Source organism: Bufo bufo, chromosome 4 (assembly GCF_905171765.1).
Source record: "Bufo bufo chromosome 4, aBufBuf1.1, whole genome shotgun sequence".
Lineage (NCBI taxonomy): Eukaryota > Metazoa > Chordata > Amphibia > Anura > Bufonidae > Bufo > Bufo bufo.
In genome coordinates, this window is record NC_053392.1 from 619,603,304 (window position 1) to 619,620,264 (window position 16,961).

The 16,961-nt window shown below is 47.2% G+C and overlaps 2 protein-coding genes across 2 annotated transcripts in view; both read left to right on the plus strand.

Moving 5' to 3' along the window:
- The window catches only part of LOC120999677 (gastrula zinc finger protein XlCGF57.1-like), a 354,101-nt gene that overhangs the window by 274,686 nt on the left and 62,454 nt on the right, over window positions 1-16,961 (plus strand). The window lies entirely within an intron of this gene.
- LOC120999684 (gastrula zinc finger protein XlCGF57.1-like) overlaps window positions 1-16,961 on the plus strand; it is a 78,917-nt gene that overhangs the window by 44,509 nt on the left and 17,447 nt on the right. Inside the window, exons 2-3 of the mRNA XM_040430701.1 lie at window positions 7,528-7,625; window positions 8,549-8,603. Of these exons, the coding sequence (XP_040286635.1) occupies window positions 7,528-7,625; window positions 8,549-8,603 (153 nt within the window). The remainder of the gene's footprint in view (window positions 1-7,527; window positions 7,626-8,548; window positions 8,604-16,961) is intronic.

Genomic DNA, 16,961 nt, shown 5'->3' on the forward strand with positions numbered 1-16,961 from the left:
TTATGGTATATTGTGTCATGAAAGGAAAAATAGTTGTGGTTTAGGATAAATTCAATTGATCTCAAAATAAAGGATCTCTGTGTCTCAGGTACCAAAGGGTCTGAGAACAGGACTTCCTCTATTGCTTTCAGGTCGAGGGAGTAAAGTATGTTACTGTACAAAGATGAAACATCTAGTGTTGCCCAGTTAAAGCCATCTTCTCATTGAAGGGTTTCCAGGATGTTGAGTAAATGAGAAGTGTTCGTGAGGTAGGATGGTAGTTTTGAAACATAAATTTGTAGTATACCTTCAACATATTCAGAGAGGTTTGTGGTAAGACACCCAATGCCAGATATAATAGGTCTCACGGGGGGGTTGGTGAGTGGCTTATGGATTTTCGGTAGGAAATAGAATCTAGCTGTTGATGGGTGTTGGATTTTTAGAAAAGTTCTCGCTTTTTTATCAATGATTCCTGTGCTAAAGCCTTCATCTATAAGTTGATATAATTTTTTCTTATATTCGCGAGTGGGGTCATACGTAAGTGGTTTGTAATAGTCTTGATCAGATAAAATACGGAGGGACTCAGAAATGTAGTAACTGGAGTCCATGATGACTATACCTCCCCCTTTGTCAGCACTTTTTATGACAATATCCCTATTCTTGGCCAGGGTTTTAAGGGCCTGGGTAAGTTCTGGATTAAGATTCCTTTCCTGTTGGCTGATCCAGGCTGTGGATAAATTTTCTTTTAGGTCGGCTAAAACCATGTTATAGAAACTTTCAATGTGGGGACCTTTACTCTCTAGGGGATAGAATGTTAATTTTACCTTGATTTTTGAAGGAATGGGATTGTTGCTGGGAGAGGAATCAGAGGTTGTATCAAGAGTAAGGGGCATGAGAGGAGTAGTAAGAGCTGACATTAAATCGGATTGGGTGATTTTGATGGGCTCTTGAGTAGGGTCTAACCGGGTGAGATCTTTGATGGTGAAATGTCTATGGAGGGTGAGTTTCCTAATTAATTCATTCAGGTCTACAAATAATTTAAATAAGTCAGGTTTGTTGGAAGGACAAAATGAGAGTCCCTTCTGTAGGAGTTTTATTTCATTAGGTGTGAGTAGGTGTTTGGACAAGTTAAAGATGCCTTTTTCCTTCTCTTTTCTTGTGGGATCTACTGGTTCTCAAATTTTTTGGGTCTCTTGTTTTGGGGTGCGTCTCTTTCTGCCTCCCCGGCATCCTCTAGGTCTGTATTTAATTGCTTTTTCTTTTTGATGCTCGATACCGGAGTGTAAAAGTGGGTAATTTTTCAATGATCGGGCTGTTGACGGGGTGCTTAGATGGGGTGAGTCTGACGGTTCGATCATGGGGCTGAGGGATAACATACTGGTGAGGATCTTTCTGGCCGGCGGAGTGGGATTGGGTGTCCGTATTGTTGGGGAGACCTGGTCTAAAAAAGAATCTTCTGTTAAGTTGGACGGGAGAGCTAAAAAATGGTCGGAGTTGGATGGAGATAGAAAGTAGGTAGAAATATTCAAGATCTCTTCTTCTACTGGTGTAATCTGTGTATCGGGGCCCAAAGTAGAAGACGGCTGGACAGTGTGAGTCACTCCTTCTACAGATACCTCCCCAAAAGTGAATAATGCTTCAATAGCAGGGATGATAGTGGTGCTGGTTTTTTGAATAAATAAAGTATCTGTGGAAGTGGTTTCTGGGGGTGTGGAGTTCCTCATCAGTTTTGTCTTAGTTGTAAAGATGGAAGTGGATGAATGTTCTACAGTGGAGGTCCTGAATGAAGAAAATTTAGTGGTTATAGGAGGATGAATGTGGTGAATAGGGTGGTTCCCTATGTTGTTCGGGTGTTTAACATACTGTCCAGTGGAATTTAGAGTGACTGAAGAGGTCTTTTAAAAATTATTATTAAGAGTTTTCTTATGAATTTTGTGAGAAGTAAGTCCCCTTTGTGGTATCTTTATGACGTCAGCATAAGTGTGGCATTGTTACAAGCTGTCGTGGTGCTGGGGGACGGTTAGGGCGGAGTTGAAAACCAAAAATAGAGTCTATTAAACAAAGAAGATAAACCACCTAACCCTCGACTCTCTCAACTCAGTCTGATCACTCGCTATAACACTAAACATGCAGAGATCAGAAAAATCCCAACCAAACACTGGAGAGTGCTATTGAAGGACCCCATCATAGGGAAAAGCATTCCAAAAGTCCCCAATCTGAATTTCCGGAGAACGCAAACGCTTAAAGACATCCTCGCACCCTTCTGCCCAAAATTAATAAAACACCATGACGGACAACTGCTCCTATGGAAAAACAAAACTGACTGCCAAGTAGGCTCATACAAGTGTGGTACAAGGAGATGTAAGTGCTGTAGCATGATTACTGATAAGAAGGAACTAACTCTGACGACTCTAGAGGATCCCATTCCGCTGCAATAAGCCATGAACTGCAGCACATCCAATGTTATTTATTTGCTACAATTTTCCTGCAACATGTATTATGTAGGCCGCACCACCCAAACACTAAGTTAGCGTATGAACGCGCACAGGTCCAATATAAAACGGAAAGTCAGCACTCACAGTGTGTCTCGCCACTTTTCAATACACCATGACGGCGACCCCACTCCCCTCAAGGTGACCCCTCTTGAATGGGTCCCTCATTCCTATCAGACACTTTGCCGCAAAGAAATGTACTGGAATTATAGACTTAACACATTGGTTCCATTTGGATTAAACGAATTGTTGGAACACGTGAATTATTGACACAAAAAGAACGCCCAACCTGTACAGTTATCTTATATCACCTATTTGAGATTTTATACCATATTATGTAGGTTTTATATATACAGGGAGTGCAGAATTATTAGGCAAGTTGTATTTTTGAGGATTAATTTTATTATTGAACAACAACCATGTTCTCAATGAACCCAAAAAACTCATTAATATCAAAGCTGAATATTTTTGGAAGTAGTTTTTAGTTTGTTTTTAGTTTTAGCTATTTTAGGGGGATATCTGTGTGTGCAGGTGACTATTACTGTGCATAATTATTAGGCAACTTAACAAAAAACAAATATATACCCATTTCAATTATTTATTTTTACCAGTGAAACCAATATAACATCTCAACATTCACAAATATACATTTCTGACATTTAAAAACAAAACAAAGACAAATCAGTGACCAATATAGCCACCTTTCTTTGCAAGGACACTCAAAAGCCTGCCATCCATGGATTCTGTCAGTGTTTTGATCTGTTCACCATCAACATTGCGTGCAGCAGCAACCACAGCCTCCCAGACACTGTTCAGAGAGGTGTACTGTTTTCCCTCCTTGTAAATCTGACATTTGATGATGGACCACAGGTTCTCAATGGGGTTCAGATCAGGTGAACAAGGAGGCCATGTCATTAGATTTTCTTCTTTTATACCCTTTCTTGCCAGCCACGCTGTGGAGTACTTGGACGCGTGTGATGGAGCATTGTCCTGCATGAAAATCATGTTTTTCTTGAAGGATGCAGACTTCTTCCTGTACCACTGCTTGAAGAAGGTGTCTTCCAGAAACTGGCAGTAGGACTGGGAGTTGAGCTTGACTCCATCCTCAACCCGAAAAGGCCCCACAAGCTCATCTTGATGATACCAGCCCAAACCAGTACTCCACCTCCACCTTGCTGGCGTCTGAGTCGGACTGGAGCTCTCTGCCCTTTACCAATCCAGACACGGGCCCATCCATCTGGCCCATCAAGACTCACTCTCATTTCATCAGTCCATAAAACCTTAGAAAAATCAGTCTTGAGATATTTCTTGGCCCAGTCTTGACGTTTCAGCTTGTGTGTCTTGTTCAGTGGTGGTCGTCTTTCAGCCTTTCTTACCTTGGCCATGTCTCTGAGTATTGCACACCTTGTGCTTTTGGGCACTCCAGTGATGTTGCAGCTCTGAAATATGGCCAAACTGGTGGCAAGTGGCATCTTGGCAGCTGCACGCTTGACTTTTCTCAGTTCATGGGCAGTTATTTTGCGCCTTGGTTTTTCCACACGCTTCTTGCGACCCTGTTGACTATTTTGAATGAAACGCTTGATTGTTCGATGATCACGCTTCAGAAGCTTTGCAATTTTAAGAGTGCTGCATCCCTCTGCAAGATATCTCACTATTTTTGACTTTTCTGAGCCTGTCAAGTCCTTCTTTTGACCCATTTTGCCAAAGGAAAGGAAGTCGCCTAATAATTATGCACACCTAATATAGGGTGTTGATGTCATTAGACCACACCCCTTCTCATTACAGAGATGCACATCACCTAATATGCTTAATTGGTAGTAGGCTTTCGAGCCTATACAGCTTGGAGTAAGACAACATGCATAAAGAGGATGATGTGGTCAAAATACTCATTTGCCTAATAATTCTGCACGCAGTGTATGTCTACACATACTTAATGCCCTTGTGACCACTTTTAAATCACTACTATATTGGACTGGCCGCACGGCAACATCATTTTTCCGTTTTATAATATCTTATAATATCTACATACATATATATGTGCCGTATGTCAATATCAGTCTTCCGCTTTATGATATCTACATACATACAGTCAGGTCCATAAATATTGGGACATCGACACAATTCTAACATTTTTGGCTCTATACACCACCACAATGGAGTTGAAATGAAACAAACAAGATGTGCTTTAACTGCAGACTGTCAGCTTTAATTTAGGCGGGATTATATTAATCAAATCAGTTTAAACAGAACTGCACATTTACTGTGAAGACTGGACATATACAGTATCTATATGGAATTTCTCCTGGCCCCAATACTATCCCAGTATGAACAGTTTTTTTAAGTTTGCACCATCCTATGGACACAGCTTATGAACTCTAAATGACCCTACAATAAGGGAGACGAACGGGTATGTCTGAGATTTATTGTTAATGCAGAATATATCTTTTTCATGGGGTACGGTCTGTGTGAGAGAAGGTAAACCATGGGGAGAGGTCTGTGTGAGAGAAGGTAAACCATGGGGAGAGGTCTGTGTGAGAGAAGGTAAACCATGGGGAGAGGTCTGTGTGAGAGAAGGTAAACCATGGGCAGAGGTCTGTGTGAGAGAGGGGGAACCATGGGGAGCGGTCTGTGTGAGAGAGGGGAACCATGGGGAGCGGTCTGTGTGAGAGAGGAGGAACCATGGGGAGAGGTCTGTGTGAGAGAGGGGGAACCATGGGGAGCAGTCTGTGTGAGAGAGGAGGAACCATGGGGAGAGGTCTGTGTGAGAGAGGGGGAACCATGGGGAGCAGTCTGTGTGAGAGAGGGGGAACCATGGGGAGCGGTCTGTGTGAGAGAGGGGGAACCATGGGGAGAGGTCTGTGTGAGAGAGGGGGAACCATGGGGAGCGGTCTGTGTGAGAGAGGAGAAACCATGGGGAACGGTCTGTGTGAGAGAGGGGGGACCATGGGGAGCGATCTGTGTGAGAGAGGGGGAACCATGAGGAGCGGTCTGTGTGAGAGAGGGGGAACCATGGGGAGCGGTCTGTGTGAGAGAAGGGGAACCATGGGGAGCGGTCTGTGTGAGAGAGGGGGAACCATGGGGAGTAGTCTGTGTGAGAGAGGGGGAACCATGGGGAGCGGTCTGTGTGAGAGAGGGGGAACCATGGGGAGCGTTATCTGTGAGAGAGGGGAAAACCATAGGAAGTGGTCTGTGTGATGGAGGGGGAACCATGGGGAGCGGCCTATGTGAGAGAAGGGGAATCATGGGGAACGGTCTGTGTGAGAGGGGGAACCATGGGGATCGGTCTGTGTGAGAGAGGGGGAACCATGGGGAGCGGTCTGTGTGAGAGAGGGGGAACCATGGGGAGCGGTGCGTGTGAGAGAGGGGGAACCATGGGGAGCGGTCTGTGAGAGAGGGGGGGGGAACTATGGGGAGCGGTGCGTGTGAGAGAGGGGAACCATGGAGAGTAGTTTTAGCCATTTCCTTCTAGTCTCTGCTGTATATTGGAGGAGGCTACACTAACTTATCTTTAGATGTTATATTCTAGTGACTTCAGGACCTTTGATGATGTCATTGTCATGTGATCAGTCACATGAGGGGAGGAGTAAAGCAGTGATTTTTTATTTTTTTTTCAGTTTAAAACTTACTGTCATGTGACCAATGAGACATCATCACAGGTCCTGCAGCCGCAGGAGGTGAGATCTGCAGGTCAGTTATTGGTCGGGGAATGTATGACTTGGTTCTGTTTTTTTTAGAATGGAGCGGTTCTATAGGTGATATATAGCAGGTCCAGCCAGCAGGGGGCAGCACCGGCCATAGAGAGTCTCTGCTCACACAGTCTGGAGGTCAGTTCTCCTCAGACATGTCTGCTCTCCCCCTGGTATATTAGGAGACCCCCCAGACCCCTGTAAGAGGGGCTGTTCTCCTGGATTAGAGGGGTCTTCCATCACACAATGTTCTGTGATATCATTAGGATATGGAGTCAGTGTGTGATCGGTGGGGACAACCTCTTCTAGATGAAGGGGCTGCAGCGCTGTGTCTTCTCCTCACTTTCCCTGCAAAGTGGAGGCTGGGAGTGCCAAATTTAAGAAAAAATATTGAAGGGGATGCAGCACTAAACCAGACTCAATTCTCAGAATCAATGGGGTCTTAACAGCTGGACCCCCAATTATCACTCGAACTTATGGCTTATCCAATCAAAATAATTTTACTTTGTGATTTTCCTCTCAATCCACCTTGTTTCCCTCAGGTTCTTTATAATAGACAATGGACCACCACCTGTCACTCAAACCTATTCATGCAATCAAAATTTTTCCCTCGACCATTCTTGTTTCCCTCAGGTTCCTTAGGTTCAGGACTGTCTTATGATAGACAATGGTCCTTTCCATCAAGGACCCACCAAGGATGGAGAAGGACAGAGACCACATGGCTGCAAGGATATTAGACCTCACCCTAGAGATCATCTCCTTGATAACTGGAGAGGTGAGAGTCTCACATGACGTCACTCATCTCTAGTAATAAACCAGGGAAATGACTGGAAAGGTGAAGGATTCTTAGAATCTCTGTAGTGATCGGCGTCTCCCCATACACAGGATTACACAGTAGTGAAGAAGTCGTGTGGTGAGTGTGTGACACCCCGTGTGTCAGGAGGATGGAGCAGGACCCAGAGCCCCATCACCGAGCCTCCACCTCATTCCCTGATACATGAGCAGAAGATCCTAGAACTTACCACCAGGATCACTGAGCTGCTGAGCGGAGAGGTGAGCGCTGCTGGGAATGCTGGAACATTATACAATAACGCCAAGGGAGGCGTCTGGTAATGACTGTGTCCTTGTGTTGTCAGGTTCCTATAAGGTGTCAGAATGTCGCTGTCTATTTCTCCATGGAGGAGTTGGAGTATTTAGAAGAACACAAGGATCTGTACAAGGACATCATGATGGAGAATCACCAGCCCCTCACATCACCGGGTAAGAGGAGACCTTCCATGACTGTAGAGGAGAGAACAGTTTTGAGAGTCAGATTCATCTGATCATCATATATAGACAATGTATTCAGTCGCTGTGTGTATTTCCCATAGATGGATCCAGTCAGAGAAATCCACTAGAGAGATGTCCCAATTCTCTATATTCCCAGGACTGTCCAGAGGAAACGCAGAATGTCCCACTGGATCATCAGGTAGGTGAAGCTGAGGTTCTACAAATCCTCTATAGACTGATGTAATGACGTTTTCCATTGACCTCCCCCAACAGCAGTGGAGTATACTGTGTGTTCATTTTCTCTTGTTGTTTTTCGCAATGTAGGACATGGCCACAAATGGTTTTTGATGTCTTAAAAAAAGATTAGGTTAAACTTCCACATGTTTTGACATCTATTTGGCAATTGAGATTCAATGTTTTTCAGTGTAGATGTAAATCACAGATGAACAGCACAATGCCAGGCAGCTGCTTCTAAGACAGAATACTAGTATTATTGTCTGAAAAAGACATGGACTCACTGGTTAGGTACATTATCGTAATGCTTTACAGAACACTTGCACAGCCTCATCTAGAATGTGCAGAGGAATAACAAAGGTGATGTTGACTGGAGACCCTTAGCTATGAGTAGACATTTTAGGGCACAGTTATTAAGACTGGCGCTTTAGATGCCAGGTCTAAAAAAGTGGGCGTCAAAGGGGACGGGTCAGTAGGCCCATCTTATTCATCATTTTCTATGCCTGGTTTAGGTGTAGAAAATGGTCTAAATGTAAGACAAGCTGTCTTACATTTAGAACTGGCGCTGGATACGCCAAAGGTATGTAGAGATTGGCACTTCTACATAACTCGGGCAGCTCCACCAGCTATAGGGGATATTAAGACCAGTCTAAAAGACCACCATAATGTTTAATACTTCACAAATCATTAGTGCACCCTTTTCTAGAATATGTAGAGAAACAGAAAGTAATGAGGGGCCTGGAGAACGTCCGTTATGAGGAAAGATTAAAAGTAATGACCTTCATTTAGTCTTTAGAGGAGATATTTGAGAGGAGACCTGATACAACTGTACAAATATATAAATCTAAGGCTCCATTTCCTTTTTATCTCATGTCCTTAATCTTGCAGGAAAGTTCTGATGGAACGAGTGGAATCGAAAAAACCCTTTCAGTGTCCGTGAATGGTAAGAGCCTATCGTAAATCTTTTTTTGGCTGTAAATATCTTTATTAATGGGAAAACTGATAGGAAGTTCAGAGAAACCTCCTCATCATTAGTGTAAATTGCGAATATATCGGCATTTCGAGAATTCGCGAAGATCTAGAATATAGTGCTAGATCTTCGTAATTGCAAATATTCTAGATTCTTTTTCATCAGTACCCTCACTGCTTCTGCTTCTGCTTGTGGGTCAATGAAAAGGCTGCAATATCTATGTCAGAGCTTAGCAACATCCCTAGCAACCAATAGGAAAGTTGCCTACCCATTACTATATAAGAACCTCCCCAGCAGCCATTTTCTGCTGTTTTTTGCTGGTCTGAGAGCGGGAGAGCAGTGTCATTGCTGAGCTCTGTGATTTGCTGAGTTATCTGGATCCTTATTCAATTACATTAGATAGTTAGCTCATATGTTGGTAAGGCTGAAGTTCAGCCTGCATTTGTGGGAGGGGCTTGAGCTTTTATAAACCCCTCCTTCCCTCACCTTAGTAGGCGTTCCGGTCCATGGATTTTGCACTTGTGTTTGCTACGTGTGTCTCCTTGTTCCTCCGGCCGCCTCGCGCAGAGTTCTTCTCTTCTAGTGGGTAAGTATGAGGCACTTTCGCGGAGCAGAGGACAGCGGCAGTCCGGCTCCTTACCGCCGCTTCATTCAGCGGGTGAGTTCCAGCTTGGAACGCACACGCTTCCTGGTTCTGGTCACCGCCCGTCTCCCTGCCTTTCTGGCGGCTCGGCGGCGGGGGGCGCACCTAGGAGCCAGCACGGCTCTCTTCATACTCTGATGGGGGGCCTGGTTGGCCGGCTCGCTCCTTCGGCCGAGGCTGGCGCACGGAGGCGTGCGTTCCATGGTGGAACGCACGCGCTTCCTGGTTCCGATCACCGCCCGTTCCCCCTGCCTTCCGGTGGCTGGCGGGTCAGGCGGGGGGGGACGCACCTTGGAGCTGGCTCGGCTTTCTCCATCCTTGGGGGGGGGGGTTATTGGGGGAGACTGGTTGGCCAAATCGCTCCTTCTGCCAAAAGGACGGCGCCTCGCCTTCCGGCACAGGCATTGCTGTCACTCACCCCCTGGCCGGGCTCCTTGGCTGCTATGTCGGCTTGCGTTCCACGTGGAGCGCAGGCTCACAGGCAGCCAGGCCTGATAGGAAAGGGGGGAGAACAACTGGCATTTGTCGGGCTTCTCACCGCATGCTGGCCCTCTTGTTATCATTCCGCATAAGTCTTCATACCACCCATGGGTCCCTGTACAGTCCTTCGCTCGGACCACGCAAGCTGGTAGCCAGTCTGCTAGCAAACACCCAGGCATAAGGGTTTAGGATCTCCAGGTCGCTGCACGGTCCTGGCCCCGCTTGGGGTGGGCCCCTGGGCATGAGTCTCCCAGTCCGACCATCCCTGTCATGGTAAAAAAAAAACAAAAAAAAAAAAACCCATAGGCAAAACAAAACCGGCAATAATAAAAAAAAAAAAAAAAAAACATGGAAGTACAAACCCGCAATATCAGTAAAAAAACAACAACCCCATAGTCAAAACAAAACCCGCAATAATATAAAAAAAATAAAAAAAAACAGGGGCATCGCATTGGGGTGCACCATCTGTAACCTAGCAGGGTGGGTTTCCTGCGCAGGAATCGCTCAGCTTCCCTCGCGCTTCTGGCACCTGGTCACGCCCAGGATTGTCTCGTCTTCCTGGTTCGCCCAGGCCACTGTTGTCGTCATGTCATAGCCGCGTATTTGGTCTTCAGGGCACTGTCGGTGATCTTGTAACGGTTCTGGTTTTGTCACATTGTCTCCCCTGGTTCGCCCAGGGCACGGTACATTCCTGGTACGCCCAGGTCTTCATGTTTCCTCTCTAACACATGGGTTTCACGCACCTGTCCTTTGTCTTATCCGAGTCTTTCTAAGGGGCCATCCTTCGGCTGCTCCCCCGGTCGTTCTTTGCTTTCCATGGCTCCAAGGTTACCATGTCAGTCTGCCGCCCTCCGCGGGCTGCTGCTACGCGCAGCTTCTATCTCTGGCTACGCCCCTTCTCTTCTGTCAACCGCCTGGTGCGCTCAGGCGGCTCTCTCCGGTCAAGTATCCGGTCCGATGCGCTCAGATGGTTACTTGACCTAGGGGTGCGCCCCATCCTGGCCAGTTCGCCTGGTTCCAACAGGTTTGAGGTCACCCGTTTCCTCTGCACTTTCAAATTTTCGCCTGTTACTTTTATTTACAGGGGTTTTTCCTTTTTTCCGTTCCAATCGGTCCTATTCAGGTCAGGTTCTACTGAGCCATCCTATGGGTTCTTATTCCGGTACGTGTTTCTCTATCGTGCACCAATTCAAATACCATTCCGTCATCACCCTCTCGTTTTTTTTTTCCTCTTTATTTGTCATGCCTTGTGTTTTCTAGCAGCACTGCCATGTCTCGTGCTTCGGATATGGAGGACGGCCTGTCTGTCTCCGGCTCGATCATATCAGGCCAGGCGGGTCCATCATCCCTTCGGAGCTGGACCATACCAAAGCTATTGGCTGAGCTGAACCGAAGAGGCATTCCGCACCCGGCCACTGCAAGGAAGGCAGAGCTGTACAAGCTGCTCATGACCAGCCCCAGCACTTCGGCAGTGCAGCAGGAGGCGTCATCCATCCAGTTGTCACTGGTGCAGCTACAGTCGACCCTAAACTCCTTGGTCGACTCGGTAGCAGACGTTCGGGCAAGGGTTTCAGAGCTGGAATCCCGGCCACCCATGGCACCCCCGGCACCCGTCCCGCTGATGGCACCATCTACATCGGGTTGGCTGGCTACAGGTACGCCAAGGCCCATTCCCCAAGTGTCCCCCTCTCACTTTATTCCCGACAACCTCAAAAGAGACATTCTGGCAGGGAAAGATGTCAACCTGGCGTCAATCCTCATTGCCGCTCAAGACGTACCCGAGAACAGGGTCATCAACTGTGGCGATGTGTCGGTTGTCCTCCGGGCCAAGGACTCGCGGCTTAACCGCAAGTTGACAATCCCGGAGTTTGCCTTGGCTTTCAGCCTCTTCAGAGACATCATCTGCACCGCACAGCCGGAGAGGAGAGAAGAGCTGGACAGCTATTTGTACCTGGTCACTGACCTGGGGCACAAGTATGGTGGGTCGGCCTTCTACGACTACCATCGTTCCTTTTCGGCTAAGGCGGCGGCAGCGTTGGCGCAATTCCAGTATGTCACCAGCTGGTCTTTGATTGACACGGAGCTTTTTTGTCGTCAACCCAACTGTGCGACGTGTCAATCAATCTTCCACTCTTCTGAATGGTGCCCAAATAGCGCCCACCCGTCTCAGGACAGGGCCCTCCCGGGCACCTCCGGGTCTTTTCCGTCTAATCCCTCCACTGACAAACTGGGCAGACCCATTTTCTACTTGGGAAAAAGCCAGGTCTGCAACAATTTCAACTCAGGGGGGTGCTCTTATGCCAGCTGCAGATCCCTCCACGTCTGCTCCCTGTGCTTCAGGGCCCATCCACGGTCCGCCTGCCCCAAAAAGTCTGCTAAAGGGTCCTGACTAGCCGACATTAACGTGGACCTCTTGGCGGCGCTCCTTCAGGTTCATCATGATCAGGACTTTGTGGCGTTCCTGTTGGCAGGCTTCCGCCAGGGGTTCCACACAGGGCTCATCACGCTGCCACAGGTTCCCTGGGAAGGCAGGAATCTGCTGTCGGCCACCCTGGACCCTCCAGCAACTAGCAAGTTGCTCCAGTCGGAAGTGGCTAAAGGGTTTCTCATAGGCCCTTTCCCGCGCATCCCGTTTTCTTCATGGCGAATCAACCCCATCGGCTTAGTTTCAAAGAAAAATACCAATAAAAAAAGGTTGATTTATGACCTGTCCGCCCCTCATGTTTCCGGGATCCCTAGCCTTAAAGGGACACTGACAGGCCAAAACAGCATATATAGTTAGATATATCTCATTACAGGTCTTATACAGTCTTTTAAAAGCATATAAGTATCCCCCTGTCCACCTTATAAAGAGCGAAATATAAAGTTTTATAACCTGCTTCTCCTGTCAGCAATCTGCCCAAGGGGCGGCGTTTCATGTGAAAATGCGCCCAGCCAGCCTTCCCAACTGCCGTTCTTAAGCCCCGCCCAGCTCATCATTATTCACTTCGCTGGGCGGCGGCTAGAACTCTCCCCAGTCCCGATCCTGAGCCTCGAAGACGCAGGCTGGTGTGTGTACGCAGGCGCGATCTAACGGCACGGCGGGGCGCAGGCGCAGAAGATTGGGCATGAACGATGCCCGGAGGATTGAATTGCGCAGGCGCAGGATCAGGACTGGGGAGAGTTCTAGCCGACGCCCAGCGAAGTGAATAATGATGAGCTGGGCGGGGCTTAAGAACGGCAGTTGGGAAGGCTGGCTGGGCGCATTTTCACATGAAACGCCGCCCCTTGGGCAGATTGCTGACAGGAGAAGCAGGTTATAAAACTTTATATTTCGCTCTTTATAAGGTGGACAGGGGGGATAGTTATATGCTTTTAAAAGACTGTATAAGACCTGTAATGAGATATATCTAACTATATATGCTGTTTTGGCCTGTCAGTGTCCCTTTAATTCCCTGATTCCCTCTGAGGAATTTGCCATGCGTTACTCCTCAGTAGACAACGCAATTCAGGCCATCCTGTTGCATGGTAAGGGCGCTTGGTTGGCTAAGGTGGACATCGCCGATGCGTTTAAGCTCCTTCCCATCCAACCTCAGTTGTGGCAGTTCTACGGCATTGAGTGGGCCGGCCAGTATTTTTTTGCCAACAGACTCACTTTTGGATCCAAGAGTAGCCCCTGGTTATTCGACCAACTTGTCAAGGCGCTACATTGGATCTTGGTCCATCACGGGGGCCTCCGGTCAGTCATCCACTACCTCGATGACTTTCTATTCGTGGAGGACCCGCAGCGCGGGTCTGGCATTCTCACCGTCCTCCCGGAGATGTTCGCCAGTCTGGCTGTTCCGGTCGCGGAGTCAAAGACTGAGGGTCCCGCCACGGGGGTCTCGTTCCTGGGCATCATCCTGGATTCGGTTCTATTGCAGGCCAGCCTCCCGGAAGAGAAACTCGCTCAGTGTCGGGAGGTCATTTTCCCAGGCGGCTTCCACGGGGTGCCTCACTAGAGTCGAGTTGCAATCTCTTCTGGGGCGGCTCAATTTTGCCTCTAGGATCATGCCCCAGGGGAGGACTTTCGTATCAAGGCTGCTCCAGCTTCTTCCCTCAGCACCCGAGCAGGACAGCGTCATCCGGTTGGACGGCCAGGCCATGGCAGACCTGGCCATGTGGGAATTGTTCCTGTCCCAATGGAACGGCGTCTCCTTTTTTGTGTCTCCTTGGTCTCCCTCCTGCCCGACAATTTTTTCGGACACTGCTGCATCCTGCGGCTATGCGGCTATTTGGGGTCCCCGTTGGCTAGCGGACCGTTGGCCCACTTCTATCCTAGAGGAGGCTGAGTCCATCCGCACCTCCTCCCTGTTGGAGTTGTACCCCATCGTTGCAACAGCCCAGGCATGGGGTCACCTCTGGGCTAACTTGCCAGTGAATATAAAATCAGTGATACAGTCCTAACCTCAGTATCTGAGGAAAGGGATTTAGGGATCATTACATCGAGTGCAGAATTATTAGGCAAGTTGTATTTTTGAGGATTAATTTTATTATTGAACAGCAACCATGTTCTCAATGAACCCAAAAATCTCATTAATATCAAAGCTGAATATTTTTGGAAGTAGTTTTTAGTTTGTTTTTAGTTTTAGCTATTTTAGGGGGATATCTGTGTGTGCAGGTGACTATTACTGTGCATAATTATTAGGCAACTTAACAAAAAACAAATATATACCAGTTTCAATTATTTATTTTTACCAGTGAAACCAATATAACATCTCAACATTCACAAATATACATTTCTGACATTCAAAAACAAAACAAAAACAAATCAGTGACCAATATAGCCACCTTTCTTTGCAAGGACACTCAAAAGCCTGCCATCCATGGATTCTGTCAGTGTTTTGATCTGTTCACCATCAACATTGCGGGCAGCAGCAACCACAGCCTCCCAGACACTGTTCGGAGAGGTGTACTGTTTTCCCTCCTTGTAAATCTCACATTTGATGATGGACCACAGGTTCTCAATGGGGTTCAGATCAGGTGAACAAGGAGGCCATGTCATTAGATTTTCTTCTTTTATACCCTTTCTTGCCAGCCACGCTGTGGAGTACTTGGACGCGTGTGATGGAGCATTGTCCTGCATGAAAATCATGTTTTTCTTGAAGGATGCAGACTTCTTCCTGTACCACTGCTTGAAGAAGGTGTCTTCCAGAAACTGGCAGTAGGACTGGGAGTTGAGCTTGACTCCATCCTCAACCCGAAAAGGCCCCACAAGCTCATCTTTGATGATACCAGCCCAAACCAGTACTCCACCTCCACCTTGCTGGCGTCTGAGTCGGACTGGAGCTCTCTGCCCTTTACCAATCCAGCCACGGGCCCATCCATCTGGCCCATCAAGACTCACTCTCATTTCATCAGTCCATAAAACCTTAGAAAAATCAGTCTTGAGATATTGGCCCAGTCTTGACGTTTCAGCTTGTGTGTCTTGTTCAGTGGTGGTCGTCTTTCAGCCTTTCTTACCTTGGCCATGTCTCTGAGTATTGCACACCTTGTGCTTTTGGGCACTCCAGTGATGTTGCAGCTCTGAAATATGGCCAAACTGGTGGCAAGTGGCATCTTGGCAGCTGCACGCTTGACTTTTCTCAGTTCATGGGCAGTTATTTTGCGCCTTGGTTTTTCCACACACTTCTTGCGACCCTGTTGACTATTTTGAATGAAACGCTTGATTGTTCGATGATCACGCTTCAGAAGCTTTGCAATTTTAAGAGTGCTGCATCCCTCTGCAAGATATCTCACTATTTTTGACTTTTCTGAGCCTGTCAAGTCCTTCTTTTGACCCATTTTGCCAAAGGAAAGGAAGTTGCCTAATAATTATGCACACCTAATATAGGGTGTTGATGTCATTAGACCACACCCCTTCTCATTACAGAGATGCACATCACCTAATATGCTTAATTGGTAGTAGGCTTTAGAGCCTATACAGCTTGGAGTAAGACAACATGCATAAAGAGGATGATGTGGTCAAAATACTCATTTGCCTAATAATTCTGCACGCAGTGTATTTCAGAAGACTTAAAGGTAGGCAGACAATGTCACAGAGCAGCAGGAAATGCTAGCAGAATGCTTGGGTGTATAGGGAGAGGCATTACCAGTAGAAAGAGGGAGGTGCTCATGCCGCTCTACAGAGCACTAGTGAGACCTCATTTGGAGTATTGTGCTCAGTACTGGAGACCATATCTCCAGAAGGATATTGATACTTTGGAGAGAGTTCAGAGAAGAGCTACTAAACTGGTACATGGATTGCAGGATAAAACTTACCAAGAAAGATTAAAGGACCTTAACATGTATAGCTTGGAAGAAAGACGAGACAGAGGGGATATGATAGAAACTTTTAAATACATAAAGGGAATCAACAAGGTAAAAGAGGCCAGAATATTTAAAAGAAGAAAAACTGCTACAAGAGGACATAGTTTTAAATTAGAGGGGCAAAGGTTTAAAAGTAATATCAGGAAGTATTACTTTACTGAGAGAGTAGTGGATGCATGGAATAGCCTTCCTGCAGAAGTGGTAGCTGCAAATACAGTGAAGGAGGTTAAGCATGCATGGGATAGACATAAGGCCATCCTTCATATAAGATAGGGCCAGGGGCTATCCATAGTACTCAGTATATTGGGCAGACTAGATGGGCCAAATGGTTCTTATCTGCCGACACATTCTATGTTTCTATGTTTCTATATGTTCGTGACAGACAACCAGGCCTTGGTCGACATCTTAGCCAAGGGCAGGGCCAAGTCCCCCAAAATCATGGCACTATTGCGCCAGCTGGTTTGGCTGGCCCTGTCACACAACTTTCACGTGCATTGTAGCCACATTCTGGGTCAGCAAAATGTGGCAGCTGACACACTATCCCGGTTTAATTTCACACTTTTTTTTCAGGTCATGCCAGTGGCCGAGCCTCTCAGATATCCCACCCCGGCTTTCAGTTCCCTGACAATGGACTAGGCATGCTCGTCTCTTCGGCAAGAGACCTGGCGCAGCAGTCCCTCGCCCCCAGTACGGCCAGGAACTATCTTTCAGGCCTGAGAACCTTCCAGGAGTTTTCGCGTCTGCACCCGCAGGGTGGCCTGGCGGACATTCCTTTCATCATGGCCTTCATTGCCCATTGTCACCACCAGTTACACCTCTCCTACAATACCATTAAGTTGTACCTGGCGGGCGTCCAACACCACAACATGCTCCACAACCCG